Below are 16,886 nucleotides of genomic sequence, written 5' to 3'. Positions count from 1 at the left end.
TACTCCCTGCATTCTTACCATTCCACTGACCTCCCTCTCATTTACACACATGTATTCTGTCTTGTTCCTACTGACCTTCATTCCAGTAAGAACAACACAAACAGTAAAAAAAAAAATCCTATTGGTACTTGGGGAACTACTGTATTATGTAAATGTAAGAGCCAACCAAATCTCGAGTATCTGGGCAACCATCTTTTTTTTTTAGTTAGTACTGACATCTGTCTATGAAAGTCACTCAGTCACATGTGCTGGCACAGTGCTTTGCAAAATTATAATTTTATTATTTTTATAATAATTTTTTTTTTTCTTGCAACACTTATAGGGCACAGAAGGAAGATTTATAAAAACTGCTCTTGTAGACAAAGGACAGAGTAATGGGATACAAAAGAAAAAAAATCAGTCATACCGTGTACTTGAATACTCTTCCCTATGTATACCGCGAATGCATTATTTTCATTTGCAACAATTTATTACCTAAAATATATCAAAATAATTTTTCATGATAATATTTTAGCGTAATCGGACTCACTAGCACCTATCACATTAAAATTTCCTTATTTTTACATACACTTTAAAGTATTGTGTTTGTAAACCGTGCTTTTTTTAAAAAAATGCTTTTTTCATGATTTCTTTGTATCTTTTACTTGCATTTACCAAAATATTGGCACAAATCAGCTCTGTGTACCCAACATGTATAATGGCACATTCGTTGTTCAGAAAATATTATTATATTTGTTTTTAAAATGTAGCAGCCCTGCCAAGAATTGCATAAATAGTGTGAAACTGCACCACTACTCTGGGTAAATCGTGTGGGCTTAAATGTCAGTTTTTGTAAGTGATCAGCAATTTAAAATAGGCCACATTTTTGAGATCATATGTGTTCTTATTTGGTTAATATATGGATATTCAGAGACAGAGTGTAAAGTGGTCCTGGATTCTTGTTCTGGTTGATACTGGAAAAGTCCTGAAATCTGAAATGTACTAATATATACGAAGCCTGGATGATATGATTATGAGTGGAAAGCAAAAAAAAAAAAAAAAAATCACACTGAGCATTGTGTGCTGCAGCACAGATTTGTATTCTGTGTTGAATATTGATAGTGGACAACATGAGCTTGATTTTATGATAATGGAAGCAAAACATAAAAAATGTATGCTAGATGCTCTTGGCAGTACACAAAATTTATGTCTAAGTTCAACAAATGATGAGTAACCTTTCACCTCTCACTGATGTGCAGGGTTTTTTTTTGGGTTTATGTATGGTTATCACTCTGATAAAAACTCTTGTACACTTTTCACTAGAACTAATATCAGATTTGTCCATGAGATTTTTCTTCAGATTTTGGTATATTGCCTTGTTTTTTAGGAAATGTCTACATTTGGGTAATTCCATGTGAAATCATCAGGTGTCCCTAACAACATTAATGAGGCTTCTGTTCAATTTCAGTGTAGCATAATTGGAGCCTTACTTAATGTCATTGCTTAACCAGTACTTGCAATACTATTTTAAGTCAAGGTGGCTGTTATGCCAGAGGCCCATTAGAGATATGAAATCATGTAATGCCATCTATAAGTAATGATATCCCAGCAATGACTCAAAAACCAATGATCACATTTTCTAGAGATGGTCATGACAGTATAACCTAGCTTTAGTAAAAAACTGACCAATTTTAAAATATATATTTTTTTGCTCTTCAATTTTTAATATTATAAATGCTCATAACATGGTAATTGTTCATTTTGGGGATAGCATAGTATTTCGTAAAATACAGAGTTTGCAAAGAGCTTTAAAACATTATAGGATCCAGTACTGTGCAACTTACATTTAGGGAGATCTAGCCGGGAAAGTCATAATCTCCACAATAAGTTCAAACTTTGTTATCTTAAATCTCTCTTAATATTGATTCAAGATGCATGTAATTTCAGTTCCATGGAGTATTCATGTGACCAATCAGCATGCCAAGTTTCATTAAAATCTGTGACGATGTGGTCCAAAAGTGTGATAATTTGATATGAAATTACCAATTAGAGTAATGACGTGAGAATCTCTTTTTTTTTTTTTTTAATTTAAGTAAAACATATACAGTACGGAGGTCAACAAAATATGACTAAAAAGCCATTACTACTCAGAACAGATTTTACTCTGCCAGAGTTCAATTGCACTGAGCCAGTAGACACAGGTCTTACATATAGAAACAATCCTGGACCTACTGAAACATGATCACACTTGTTGGTGTGATTAAAAAAACAACCTAAATGAAATCACTGATAGGTCAAGTTAGTTCTCCTTGCAAAAGACCACCTAACACTATACATTATTAAAGAAACGCTACACTCAAGATTAAAAAAAAAAATGTAATCTCACGTTTTCATGCAGAATGAACAGAAACAAATTTGAAATTATAGAAGCCAATAGTGACCAATTCCGTACAGCGGTAAATGATGTGAAAAATGTACAAGGGAAAAAGAAACAATTTACTGTTACTCGTGTTCATATATCATAAGCAGAAAACGTGCAATTGCTAAAATATTTTTAAATATATACTTTTGCAAAGTTGGCATGCATAATAATCCAGAAACTAGTGCAACACTAAAGCCTTATGGGGTTGCCCTTTTGAATAAGTACATAATTTTTGTTTTGTCTGAAAGCAGGTAGTCATTGTTTTCTTCTAATTTAAGTGAAAAATGTTTCCACTTCCTCCACATTAATTTTTTGATGCTTGAAAACTGTATTTTTGACAAACTTGAACAATTTTTGGTGGTTATCTTTTGACCTGTTACTTGGACCATTCATGCTTTTTAATAAAATAAATAAATAAAAAAATTCTAAATAAAAGCAGTTTACGAGATGAATTTCAACTAAACAGAAAGTTTATGCCAGAATTACACTTGAGGTAAAGTACTATTTTGTAAATTTCTAAAGACCAATAACTGAGCCATTTATCCTTGATATGAAAATGATTCCAGCTTATAAGAAAACACTCTAAATTATGTTTTTTTTGTGCTGCCCACTGTGAAGAAAAGTGTCAATACTACAAGGGGAACCTTTTTTTTAATAAACAAAAAAAACTTCTGATCTCTGGAAGGTAGGTGTAATTCAAATGCCAAGCTTCGGTAGAATCAAAATGATGATGAAAAAGGTGTTTGAATTAAAATAGAATGACCCAGCTATGTTTTCTAATTTCTGTCTAGTTGTTTGCATATCTTAAGGCCTTGTTCTGCAGCTCATTATGGTACAGTATCTCATATTTGTAAGTACAAGCTACAGTACTTGTATATGTGTCCAGTATTCAAGCTAAATCTTTGTGTAATTGTAGCAACAATGCATAACCAACTGAAGCACACATCACAATGACAATGATTATATATTTTGCATACTACACAGTCTTATTTGAAGTTGTGTGTTTTGGTCATGGGATAAAGTGGGAAGTTGACTTGCTATTTTATCATTGCTTTTGCATTGGTTAGGTAGAGCTGAGTGTACTTGGAATACCAAATTGAATCATATATTTGAGCAGTTTCCTTTTCTCCATTGTTTATACACATGAATTTTTAAAAAGCACTTGTTCAAGGTCCTAATGCTAGGAAGGCGAGTGCAAGGAGCTGTGGTCAAATAGTGGCTGGTACCAATCAGACCTACAGATATGTCCTTTGAGAAGACAGCATATGAACCATCTGATGTGAGGGGCTACTACACTTCAGTGGTTTAGTTCCCTTCAGTGGTTAAGATGCTTTTTATTTTCAAGACTATAAGGAAAATGAGATTTCACTGTGAATGCTGAAAGTACTTCAAAATTGTTGGAGGGTATTGATCAGACTGACACTTAAATGTTGAATAGGTGGACATGGATGTGCTCCATTTACTGAGTTATAACTCTCTTCAGTTTACTTGGGAAAATCCTATGTTGCAGTGTTGGTAAGTTAACCCCAGTAAGTAGCTGAATTTCGTTCTCCAGGTAGGTCTATATGTGTCCTGGCCATAAAACAGAAACTTACCTGTTATATTTAATAGTTGATTGAGTTTGTATGATTCTGTCTGTCCCATCTACATTGACGTGGAGATTGTGCTGATATCATTGGGTTTCTGTTGTTGCTGACTAGCATATAGGCAATGGAGATGTACTATGTATCATTTTTTTAATTTGATGTCTAGCACACTTTTAATAAAGACAAATGTATAGTAAATAGAATTTCAAGTAAATGTAATAATCTGTTCAATTTTAATACTGGTAGATTTATTTTGGGAGATTCACATAAATAATTTGCTGTTTTAGGGGATTGCCTAGGTTTAATTTAGTGAAACTGAAATAATTGTAGTACAGCATTTATTCAGTAATTTTTGTATATTTAAAAAAAATCAATCAACCTTTGGCCAATAGCATGATAGCTTAAAATATAATGTTAAACAAGAAAATAACTTTAAAACTTAAATAGCACTTCTATTTTACAGTGCTGTCTGAACTGATCACCTTTACTGCCATTCTGAATTTGAAGATTCCTACCTATGTTCATTTATTTAAAGACGTAGATGGTGACTGTCATCAGGCCACCACCACAACGTAACCGGAAAAAGAAACAGAAGAGAGAGTAGGGCTCTGTACGGATTTTGGAGCCACCATGCATAGTTATTATGATGAACTGAACATGCAGAGTATTAGGATTAAGTTAAAGTGAAGTTCTGAAAAGGCCATGTTACAGTAATATGTTTTCAGCAGTGTTTTAAAGTGCTCTGCTGTATTAGCCTGGCAAATTCCAATTGGCAGGCTATTCCAGATTTTATGTGCATAGCATCAGAAGGCCGCCTCACCACCTCTTTTAAGTTTTGTTCTTGGAATTCTAAAGAGATACACATTTGAGGATCTAAGGTTACGATTTGGAATATAAGGTGGCAGACATTCGGATATATAAGATTTCCCCTTGAGATGAATAAAGTATCTATCTATCTATCTATCTATCTATCTATCTATCTATCTATCTATCTATCTATCTATCTATCTATCTATCTATCTATCTATCTATCTATCTATCTATCTATCCTGTATGCTTATGTAATGTCTTACTAAATGGAAAAAAACATTTGTGCAGAAAAGACTTCTTTTATACATGTTTTTTGACTGAACACTTATTCTTCCTTAGGAATTATTTTTCCTCAGTTTTCTGTATCAAGAATTTTAACTTTTGCTGTTCAGGTGGCCAGTCTGAGTAATATATGCTTGACCATGTGTGAATAACGAACAAAAAATATCTAAAGGTTTCCAAGCAAATGAGATTGAGGAAATGGCATACAGTATGTGCTTGCACACCAAAATGATATATGAAAATGAATGCAGTAATATGATTGTAAACACATAATTCTGCATTAGTATTCTGTGTATTCTGTACACAGGCTGTCCAAATTGGCATTTCTGGATGTGTGTTTATTACTAAAATACATTTTCATTGCATGTATTTCCACAGGATGCATAGCTTTATGCTATATGTTGTTTGGGAATGTATGAGGGGAAATTTGTGAAGTCTAAATTATCATCTGTGACCTGTGCATAGATATAACGATGACTACACAAAAGCCAAAATAAACATTAACTTGTAATAGTATGTAGTGATGTCCATTTCATCAGTGTAAGTCATTTTATTTAACTATTCTTTAATGTTGTTTTACATATATTATATATAATATATGTGTGTGTGTGTAAAACAACATTATATATAGTATTAAAAAATATTAATCCATGTGTACATAATTTAGGGTTAAATTTTGTATAAGAGCAAGTCCGTATTATGATAACATGATGAACAGAAAAAAATGTGAAAACTGAGCACAGTTATTTTAGGTATTTATTTTGCTGTCTTCAGTAATTAAATAGCTAGTTTGAAAGATACAGATCCAACTACATTAATAAATGTTTAACTTTAAGAATACTTCTTTGTTTTGTGCCTGAACATCCATCAATTAATATGTTAAGTGGTGTAAACACTGCAAATATGTCTCTTTGTATGTCCAGAGTGTTTCAGAAATGTGCAGACATTTTAACTGAAGTATCAGTTCATGTGATTATGGTATTAAAAATATGGCTTATTGCTTGGCATGTATTTAAGTATTATCATACAATTGCTTAAACATGATTCGGAGTAGTGTAGTTGTCCTAGCCAATATGTTTGTGTTAATTTTTATTTAGTTGCTTGTCTTTAATTTAATTGTGGTTATTTAAATGTCAACCTTTTCTAAAGTAAAAAAAAAAAAACTGAAATTATTAAAATACCTGTCTCTAATGGTAGGTAATGTATGTTAAATGACATATGAAGTGTTCATTCATGGCTTTATGTAATTCATGTATTATTTCCACCTATGTTTTTATTCTAGGACTGGCAGCCTCCTTTTGCTTGTGATGTGAAGAATTTTCGTTTTACTCCTCGAGTGCAGAGGCTGAATGAACTGGAGGTAATATATACCTATAACATTAGACTTGCTTCTTTGAATTTTATTTTGCTTTAGGATTTGGTTTGAAGTTACAAATCCTTCACACAATATATTTCCACAGTAACTGCAGCCTTGTTTCTTTTGTAACAAATGAGTTAATTTTTTTTAAGTATGTTTCAATTTTATTGATTTTTTTTTAAATCAAATAACACTCCATTCACATAACTCGAGTTTTACAAAAAGGAAAAAAAAAAAAAAAGGTTCGAAACAAATTAACCCCCACCCTTGAGAAAGAGAACTAGGCCAGCAGTGTAAAACTTTATGCTAGTAAAGACAAACGAATAGATAAAATAATAAATGGAGTAAAAGAGGAGCGAGAACCTACTGCCTCAATTTAAATGCTTATTCTAAAATGGTATTGATTAGATCCTGCCAGGTTTTGAAAAAGTTTTGCACAGATCCTCTAAGTGCGAATTAGATTTTTCCCAGTTTCAAATAGTATATAACATCAGTTACCCACTGACTTAGAATAGTTGAGTTAGACTTACCTTGCTCAATTGGAAGAATCCTATGTGCCAATAGTGTAGTAAAGGCAATTACAGTTTGTTTGTCCTTCTTCACTTTAAGCCCATCTGGAAGTACACCAAGCACAGCTGTTAGTGGATTAGGAGGGATTGTGACATCCAAGCTGTCTGAAAGACATTTAAAGATTTTGGTCCAAAATGATATTAATTTGGTACAGGCCCAAAACATGTGGCCCAGTGAGGCCGTAGCTTGATTGCAGCGTTTGCAGGTTGGATCTTGCCCTGGAAACATTTTGGGCAGTTTTAAGTGAGACAGATGTGCTCAATATATAATTTTAAGTTGAATAATTCTATGCGCATATGGAGCTTGAGTGAATTCTGTGCATTGCTACTTACCACTACTTTTCTGAAATATTGAGTAAGAGATCCTTTTCCCACTTTTCCCTTCGGATCTTTTTCAGGGAGGGAATGTAAAATAGTTTTATATATTACAGAAATACTGTCTTAGTTCTCGAGACTGAGCAATATCTTTTCTGTTATAGAGGTAGGTGGGAGGTGAGGAAAATTGGACAGGTTCTGTTTTAACAAAGTTTCGGTTATGAAGGTAGTGAAAGAAATGTGTTGCTGGTAAGTTAAATTTAGATTCTAATTGTTCGTAGGATGCAAAAACGTTGTCTATGGACAGATCTCTAAGTGATTTAATCCCGAATGTTTTCCAGGTATTAAAAACTGGAAACAGGTATTAAAAACCAGGTATGTTGAAGAGGGTGGGGAAAGGTGGTAATTGTGCAGTGGTGCCACAGATAAAAGCTTCTTTATCTTAAAAAACTTCCTACATTGGTTCCATATTCTGATTGAGTGAAGCACAATTGGGTTGTTAGTATTTTGGCGATAACTTGTATGTATAGGGGTGTAAAGCAAAGAATACAAAGAAGTACTGCAGGATTTTATTTCTATTGCGGACCAAGACTGTGTATGTTCATCTTTACAAATGGGTCTTTTTTATAATCACAAGCTTGGTACATCTGTTCTTTTCTTTGATACTGTAATTTATAATAATAGTTTTAATAATTGCTTACTGTTGTGAGATGTGCACAGTAGTTTCAAATTTAAGCCAGGGGTCTTTAGGAAAAACTTGATGATAGATTGTGTTTCTTTATAGGTAGTCTCAAATATACTTTAATCTTGTGCTCTGCTGAAATTTGTAAATGCTACTTGTCTGAGTGGTGGTAATTATTACTCAAATCTGAGTATTTATCAACATCATAAAAGAAGCACAGTGGTGAAGTTGTTTAAACATGGTTCCTTTTCATAAATTAGTGTTCTGTATTTAAGCATTGATTTCTAAAATATATGTCCTTTCTGACAATTAATGTGAATGTTTTGATGGACAGTGTTTTCTTGTCAGGTATGTAGTGGTGCCATATTCAATAATGGATTTAAGGGTGCTCTGAGCGATATTCAAAGTTTGGGTTGTTTTTTATAATCTAACACCCAATCTATACTTCTTTACAACTTTGTCTCTTAACTGTTTTTTGCGTGCTCCTTGGTTCTTCATGTTGCTTGTTTAGTGGTGTTACAGATTCTGGGCCCTTTCAGAGCAGGTCTATTTATACAGACATCATGTGACAGGTCATATGACACTTTATTGCACATAGGTGGACCCTAATCAACTAATTATGTGATTTCTGAATTTAAGTGGTTGAACCTGATCTTATTTAGAGGTTTCATTGAATAGGGGAAGAAATGACACACACACAAGTTGGTCTCGTCCATTACTGGAGATGGCTGTCTGAAGCGGAGCTCCGTTAGCAGCGGTGTTATTTTTTCTCTTATTATTATCCTGAGGCATCCTGTATTTACCTAACCCGAGGAGTTTCTGTTACAGTATATGCAAACATATATAAATATGAGCAACAAGAAAGGAGCTCAGAAAAAACAGAAAAGAAACCTAAAGCTACATCCAAGCCTAGACAGGCATCAAGTCCAAGTTCATGGTACGGCCTTTCAGAGACTGACCTGGATCAGGCAGGCAAAAGACTGGATTTCCCAGGATCTCGTGCCACAGCATTGTCTCCAGTTGACAGCGAAAATGGGAGAGAATGTGCAAGTGATGCAGGTCTTGATAGCTTGTCTATTTCAGAAGATCACTTGAAACTGGAAATGCTAGCAGTCCGCACTTTCATCTACTCCTCGTGAGCCGTGAGCATCGGCTGTAATAGGGCTTGCCGCTTCACCTGCGGAGCACAAACGCAGAAATGATCTGTCCGAACTGAAAGTAATGATCGCTACAATGGCCACAGCCACTGCTCGTGACATAAATGAGCTCAAGAAAGATATAAAAAAAGAAATAAATGTTAAGCTCAAGACAAACGAGAAGCTGCAGGAGCAGCGGCAGGATAATAAAGACTTGGAGAAACATGTATATAATTGCTTTGAGGCAGCCTTGAAAGGTATGCTGGAAAAATTGAACAACACACTCAGGGAAATGAGTCAAAGTTTGAGGAAAAATTTAGAGCACTTGGTGATCAGCTGTAAGACATTAAGCAATCATTCACGACTCAAACTGAAACAGCCGAACATATATATCTCATTTCACTTCAGTAATTTTGACTGTATTGGTAAGTCCATTGCATAAAACCCAAATGAAAATCCATTTTAATTCCAGAATGTAGTGAAATAAAAAAGGACGAACACCATTGGGGATGAATACTTTTGGATAGCACTGTACATTGTATGGCTGTACATTATAGATTTCTTTTACAATATATTTATTTTTATTGTATATGTTTATCCTGAAAATTTATGGTGCAGGAATAATGTATTTTATATTTGACACAGATAAAGATAAAAATTTATGTAATAAGAATATTCATTAATTCATTAATTTTTTTCTGAATCTACTTTTTTCAATAACAAAAACATTATTTACATTTAATTTCAATTTTTTTGTGTTTTTTTATGTTTTGGGATTTGTGTCAAAAATGTGTATGCACATTATACAGCAGGGAAAATAAGTATTGGACATGTCAACGTTTTTCTCAGTAAATATATTTCTTATGGGGCTATTGACATGAAATTTTCACCAGGTGTCGTTAACAACTGTAGTAATCCACACATACAAAAAAAAAAAAAAAAGTCCATCAATTAAGTTATGTGTAATAAAGTGGAATGCCACAGGAAGTAAGTATTGCACATGCTTACTGAAATGTATTTAATGCTTAGCAGAAAAGCCTTTATTGGTAATGACAACTTCAAGACGCCTCCTGTATGGAGAAACTAGTCACATGCATTGCTCAGGTGTGATTTTTGGCCCATTTTTCCACACAAACTGCCTTCAAATCTTGAAGGTTCTGGGGGCCTTTTCTGTGAACTCTAATCTTAAGTTGTTTCCATAGATTTTTAATTGGATTCGAGATTGATTGGGCCATTCTAGCAGCTTTTTTTTTCTTTCTCTGAAACCAATTGAGAGTTTCCTTGGCTGTGTGTTTGGGATGAAATGTCCACCCTTGTTTGATCTTCAGCATCCTGGTGCAAATTTTTCAGATTTGTATGAAAAATGTCCCAGTACATTTCTCCATTCATCCTTCCTTCAATTACATGAAGTCTGCCAGTATTTTGGGGTGTTTTTGGAGTGATGTTCAGTGCCATTTCTCCTTCAAACATGGTGTGTGCAATGACATCCAAAGAGTTCAATTTTGGCCTCCTCTGACCAGACTATATTTTACCAGTATTTCATTGGCTTGTCCAAATGTTGTGCAGCAAACTTTATATAAACTTCAACATGCTATTTCTTCAGCAGTGGAGTCTGATGCGGTGAGCGTGTATAGAGGCCATGGCTGTTGAGTACATTACTTATTGTGTTTAGTTTTTTTTTTTTTTTTTTTTTTAAAAAACAACTGTACCTGCTAATTCCAGGTCTTTCTGAAGCTTTCCGTGAGTGGACCTTGGCTCTTGGACAGCTATTCTGATTATTCTTTTGACTCCTCTGTCAGAAATCTTGCAAAGACCACCTGGTTGTGGCCGGTTTATGGTGAAATGATGTTCTTTCCACTTCTGAATTATGGCCCAACGGTGTTCACATTCAGAAGTTTAGAAATACATCTGTAACCAGTGCCATCAGTATGTTTTTCAACAATAAGGCTGCAAAAGTCTTCAGAGAGCTCTTTGATTTTACACATCATGAGATGCTTCTTGTGTGACACCTTGGTAATGAGAAACCTTTTTATAGGCCATCAGTAGGACTAAACCAGCTGATATTAATTTGCAGTGATAGGGGTCAGGTTTGGTTTCTGAGCCTTTTTCCACCTCCTTTTCTTAATACTTTTCCCCCTGTGTCATTCCACTTTATTACACATAATTTATGGACTTACTTGTTTCAGTTTCTTTGTATGCGTGGATTACTTTGGTTGTTACCTACATCTGGTGAAAATTTAATGTCAATAACCCCATTACAAATATATTTACTGAGAAAAACATTGACTTGTTCAATACTTATTTTCCCCGCTGTATATGGTGCTGATCTTCAATATTTAAGGCGTTTTAAGAACATATCAAGAAATAACAAATATCGCATTTTCGCTCAAAATAATCGCAATTTCAATTTAAGCCCATATGACCCAGTCTTAAAATAATACTATAAAGTCAAATTTCATCTTATTCCCTCTGACTACCCATTTCAATGTAAAAGAATAGACTTTGCTGTAAAACATTTCTTGCAGTGACCATCAGCAAAAGCCAAGTCACCATGAAAAGCAGAAATTGATGTAATGCAGGATTGTTTTACTCATGGATAATTGTGTATAGCATGTTCAAGAGTAAGCAGCTCCAATGACCTATTAATATTATTTGTACTTGGTATTTGGCTGAGGCCTTTTATCCAAAGTGAAATGCAACATTTAATATGCAGATAGTTACATTTCTTTTCTTTCTTCCAAATGAAGCAAAGGCAGGTGAAGTGACTTGTTCCTGGTCACATTGTATCAGTTGCAGAATTTGAACCCACAACTACAGGGTCTAAAGTCCAAAGCCACTAAATACTACACCACTCCATCTAAATATTGTGTACAGAAAATCACTTGAAGCATATATATATGTGTATTTATGTACTGTGTATGTATGTGTATATATATATATATATGTATATATGTATATATATATATATATATATATATATATATATATATAATGTGTGTGTGTGTGTGTGTGTGTGTATATACACAGTGAACCCTCGTTTATCACGGTTAATCCGTTCCAGACTCTACCGTGATAAATGAATTTTCACGAAGTAGGATTCTTTATTTATAAATCGAATATTTTCGCAGTTATTAGAGCCCTCTAGACATGAAATAACACCCTTTAGTCACCATTACACTCATATTACCCAATATATTAGACAAAATAAGAGAAAATAAGACATATTAAACGTTACAAATATCATATTACTAGGCGCACTCGCCTTTTAATGCGACCGACTTTTATCCTCAATTTTTGTGCGCTCCATGTGTACATCAGGCATGTAAGTATAGGGAATGATAACATCTCCCGAAAACCAAAGTTTTTTTTTATCCCCCCAAGTGCCTGTCCAAAGTCGTACAATGTCAGCCCGAATCTGTACCGCTAAAGACGGAGTTTCATGCACTAAATAAGCTATAGATGAGAATAAGCAAGCACGATCTCCCCTGATATTTACTACGCGGTGAGGCATTTGTACTCCATCAACTTTAATTATTTCCAAAGACATAATTTTGTCTATTTTTCCAGTGCATCACACACAAAAGCAAGGGAACGGTGACAGCACCAGAACTCTGCTAACATCGCGTCGCTTCGTACTTCAAGCCGCAAGTAGTAAGTGTGTAATAAGCGGAATACCGCTGCGCTTTGCAGTCACGGGATGGAAGGACAATCCCGAACGCTTTTATCTAGTAGATTATTGTACTGTACATTTAATTGCACACAACCAGTAACCTATGAAGGCACGACCTCAGTAGGAGAGTTTTCAGAGGTGGTACAGTATCTTCAGCAGGTGCGTTGTTGTCTTCAGTGAAGAAGTACTAGGAGTAGGCAGTGGGTGTCTGGGTGCGCAGCTGAAGAACATCTTGATAGGCAGTTGCTGGCGCTGTCTTTTCATATGCGTGAGGAGGCTTTTGTAGGGTATTGCCATCTTTAATCATATCAAAGAGTTTCACCTTCTCCTGGATAGTAAGCATCTTCCCCCGGAGCTTAGTTGTATTGTCAGAAGGCTTAGAAAAAGCAGCACGTTTAGGAGCCATCGTGGGGCTTAGATAAAAGTTCTCAGAAAGCGCATGCGTAGTGACGTAAGCGTGTATGAGAAAGAAATCGCGATAGATTGAAGCCGCGAAAGTCGAAGCGTGATATAGCGAGGGATCACTGTATTTATATATATATATGTATGTGTGTATATATATATATATATATATATATATATATATATATATATATATATATATATATACACAGTATATATATACGGTATGGTATTTTGCTATATGTAGATATAGATTGGTGTGAAAAACTATTTGCCCCTTCCTGATTTCTTATTCTTTTGCATGTTTGTCACACAAAATGTTTCTGATCATCAAACACATTTAACCATTAGTCAAATATAACACAAGTAAACACAAAATGCAGTTTTTAAATGATGGTTTTATTATTTAGGAGAAAAAATCCAAACCTACATGGCCCTGTGTGAAAAAGTAATTGCCCCTTGTTAAAAATAACCTAACTGTGGTGTATCACACCTGAGTTCAATTTCCGTAGCCACCCCAGGCCTGATTACTGCCACACCTGTTTCAATCAAGAAATCACTTAAATAGGAGCTGCCTGACACAGAGAAGTAGACCAAAAGCACCTCAAAAGCTAGACATCATGCCAAGATCCAAAGAAATTCAGGAACAAATGAGAACAGAAGTAATTGAGATCTATCAGTCTGGTAAAGGTTATAAAGCCATTTCTAAAGCTTTGGGACTCCAGCGAACCACAGTGAGAGCCATTATCCACAAATGGCAAAAACATGGAACAGTGGTGAACCTTCCCAGGAGTGGCCGGCCGACCAAAATTACCCCAAGAGCGCAGAGACGACTCATCCGAGAGGTCACAAAAGACCCCAGGACAACGCCTAAAGAACTGCAGGCCTCACTTGCCTCAATTAAGGTCAGTGTTCACGACTCCACCATAAGAAAGAGACTGGGCAAAACGGCCTGCATGGCAGATTTCCAAGACGCAAACCACTGTTAAGCAAAAGAACATTAGGGCTCGTCTCAATTTTGCTAAGAAACATCTCAATGATTGCCAAGACTTTTGGGAAAATACCTTGTGGACTGATGAGACAAAAGTTGAACTTTTGGAAGGCAAATGTCCCGCTACATCTGGCGAAAAGGAACACAGCATTTCAGAAAAGAACATCATACCAACAGTAAAATATGGTGGTGGTAGTGTGATGGTCTGGGGTTGTTTTGCTGCTTCAGGACCTGGAAGGCTTGCTGTGATAGATGGAACCATGAATTCTACTGTCTACCAAAAATCCTGAAGGAGAATGTCCGCCATCTGTTCGTCAACTCAAGCTGAAGCGATCTTGGGTGCTGCAACAGGACAATGACCCAAAACACACCAGCAAATCCACCTCTGAATGGCTGAAGAAAACAAAATGAAGACTTTGGAGTGGCCTAGTCAAAGTCCTGACCTGAATCCAATTGAGATGCTATGGCATGACCTTAAAAAGGCGGTTCATGCTAGAAAACCTCAAATAAAGCTGAATTACAACAATTCTGCAAAGATGAGGGCCAAAATTCCTCCAGAGCGCTGTAAAAGACTCATTGCAAGTTATCGCAAATGCTTGATTGCAGTTATTGCTGCTAAGGGTGGCCCAACCAGTTATTAGGTTCAGTGGGGCAATTACTTTTTCACACAGGGCCATGTAGGTTTGGATTTTTTTCTCCCTAAATAATAAAACCATCATTTAAAAACTGCATTTTGTGTTTACTTGTGTTATATTTGACTAATGGTTAAATGTGTTTGATGATCAGAAACATTTTGTGTGACAAACATGCAAAAGAATAAGAAATCAGGAAGGGGCAAATAGTTTTTCACACCACTGTATAGATGTTAATGAGTCTCCCCCAAAAGTCCAAATTAACTCACTTTTTTATAAAAAAAAATATTTTTTTTTTTTTCCCCCCATCCCAAGGGGCTGCAAAAAAAAGGGAAAATCCCCAACTCCAAAGTTTTAAAAAAAAGTAAAATAAAATGTGTATTTAAAAATGTAAAAAATGTGTATGGTAAAATTTTAAAAAAGAAAATTAATTATCATCTGGGAAAGGGTTTAAAACTTTTCTAACTTTATTTTCACTGGTTTGTGGTATCACAACCGTTCATTGGTGAACCTCCCGATTACCGTGAAAATTGAACACAAGTAGGATCTATTAAAAATATTTCCAGAAAGAGCCCAGACAGTTAAAAAAGAAACCCTTTGCACCATAACGTTATTACCCAATATATTAGAAAAAAAAGATGGGATATTAAACGTATAAAATATTACTAGGGTACTCCTTTTAATGCAAAATAACTTTATTTTTGTCTTATGTGCATGGGCATTAATGATAGGATTGTAAAGATCTCCTAAAAAATATTTGTTTTTTTTTTTTTTTTCCCAAGGTTGTCCAAAGTCTTACTGTCATAAACGACCTAAAGCATTTAGCAAAATAACAATAACAGAAATGGTTTAGATTCTGTTTTATTAGCGGTAGGAACTAAACTTTTGATTAAAGACTACCATTTGAATTTCCGTGCATCACAAAACAAGGAGAATGCAGCCAAAATCCTGCTTCGGTCAATCAAGCGAAGTTTGGTGTGTGTACAGGAAAATAGCCCAAAAAGGGAAACCCAAGCTTTATCATATGAAGATGCAAAAATTCACAAAAGAACCTAGGGAGGACCATCAGTAAAGTTAGAGGGGGTCCAATTTGCAGGCTTGGCCAGTAAAATATAGGGGAGGGGTAAAATCAAAAAGCTGAAAGAACATTCTGAAGGCATTTGGCGGGTCTTTCCAAGCGTGAGGAGGCTTTTAAGGTTTATGCCACTTAATATTCAGGTTCACTTCCTCAATAAGGGGTGACCCCCAGTTATTATTGTCAGGAGGCTAGAAAACACACAGGGCCATCAGGGCTTAGATAAAATTTCAGAAAGCATTAGGACTGTTCATATGAAAGAAAATCTGGATAAATCAAAACTTTGGTGAATACTAGGAACTGAATTTAAAAATATGAATTGGGAAAAATATTTTAAAAAAATTATATAATATGTAATATACAGTAAATATGTGGGTATTTTGCTTGTTTGTCATTAGTGATGGATTGTTATATATAAGATAAAAATGTAAAAAACCCCCGATTTTTCCTTTGCTCGTTTGTCACAAAAAATCTGAATCATCTTTCTTCAAAAAACAAAGTAACCAAATCAGTTTTTAAAAGTTTTTATTTGAAAAAAACCAAAAGGGCCCCTTGTGGAAAAAGTTTTCCCCCCTTGAACCAATAGATCACCCTTTGGCAGTTCATCAGCCACCCCGCCTGAATGCAACCTGTTTCAACAAGAAATCACTAATGGCGCCAATTCAGTAAAGAGCCAAAAGTAAAAGCTCATTGGATCCAAAGTTGGCAAAGCTGAGCTAATTGGCTCCAAAGGTTATTATTTAAAAGGGGACCTTTCCCACAGAGGTTTGATTTCCTAAAATAAAAATAACGTGGTGTTTCCTTGGGCCATATTTACTAAGAGAAGTTGGATATCAGATTACAAAGCCCAGGACAACGCCAAAATTCACCACTGTTATTAAGGTGGGTCCGCTAATAAGAAGAGCTGTAAAATCGCTGCTTTTGGCGATTTAAGAAACCAAACAAAAAAAGGCGTTCTTTTGCTAGAACTCCTGATTG

At 35.0% G+C, this 16,886-nt stretch overlaps 1 protein-coding gene across 2 annotated transcripts in view; it reads left to right on the top strand.

Annotated features, from left to right (window-relative positions):
* The window catches only part of kdm5a (lysine (K)-specific demethylase 5A), a 159,114-nt gene that overhangs the window by 3,632 nt on the left and 138,596 nt on the right, over positions 1-16,886 (top strand). For both annotated transcript variants that reach the window (XM_039760665.1, XM_039760666.1), the window contains exon 2: positions 6,362-6,439. In XM_039760665.1, the coding sequence (XP_039616599.1) occupies positions 6,362-6,439 (78 nt within the window). The remainder of the gene's footprint in view (positions 1-6,361; positions 6,440-16,886) is intronic.

Source organism: Polypterus senegalus, chromosome 8 (assembly GCF_016835505.1).
Source record: "Polypterus senegalus isolate Bchr_013 chromosome 8, ASM1683550v1, whole genome shotgun sequence".
Classification (NCBI taxonomy): Eukaryota; Metazoa; Chordata; class Cladistia; order Polypteriformes; family Polypteridae; genus Polypterus; species Polypterus senegalus.
This window is presented reverse-complemented; position numbering and strand designations above follow the sequence as displayed.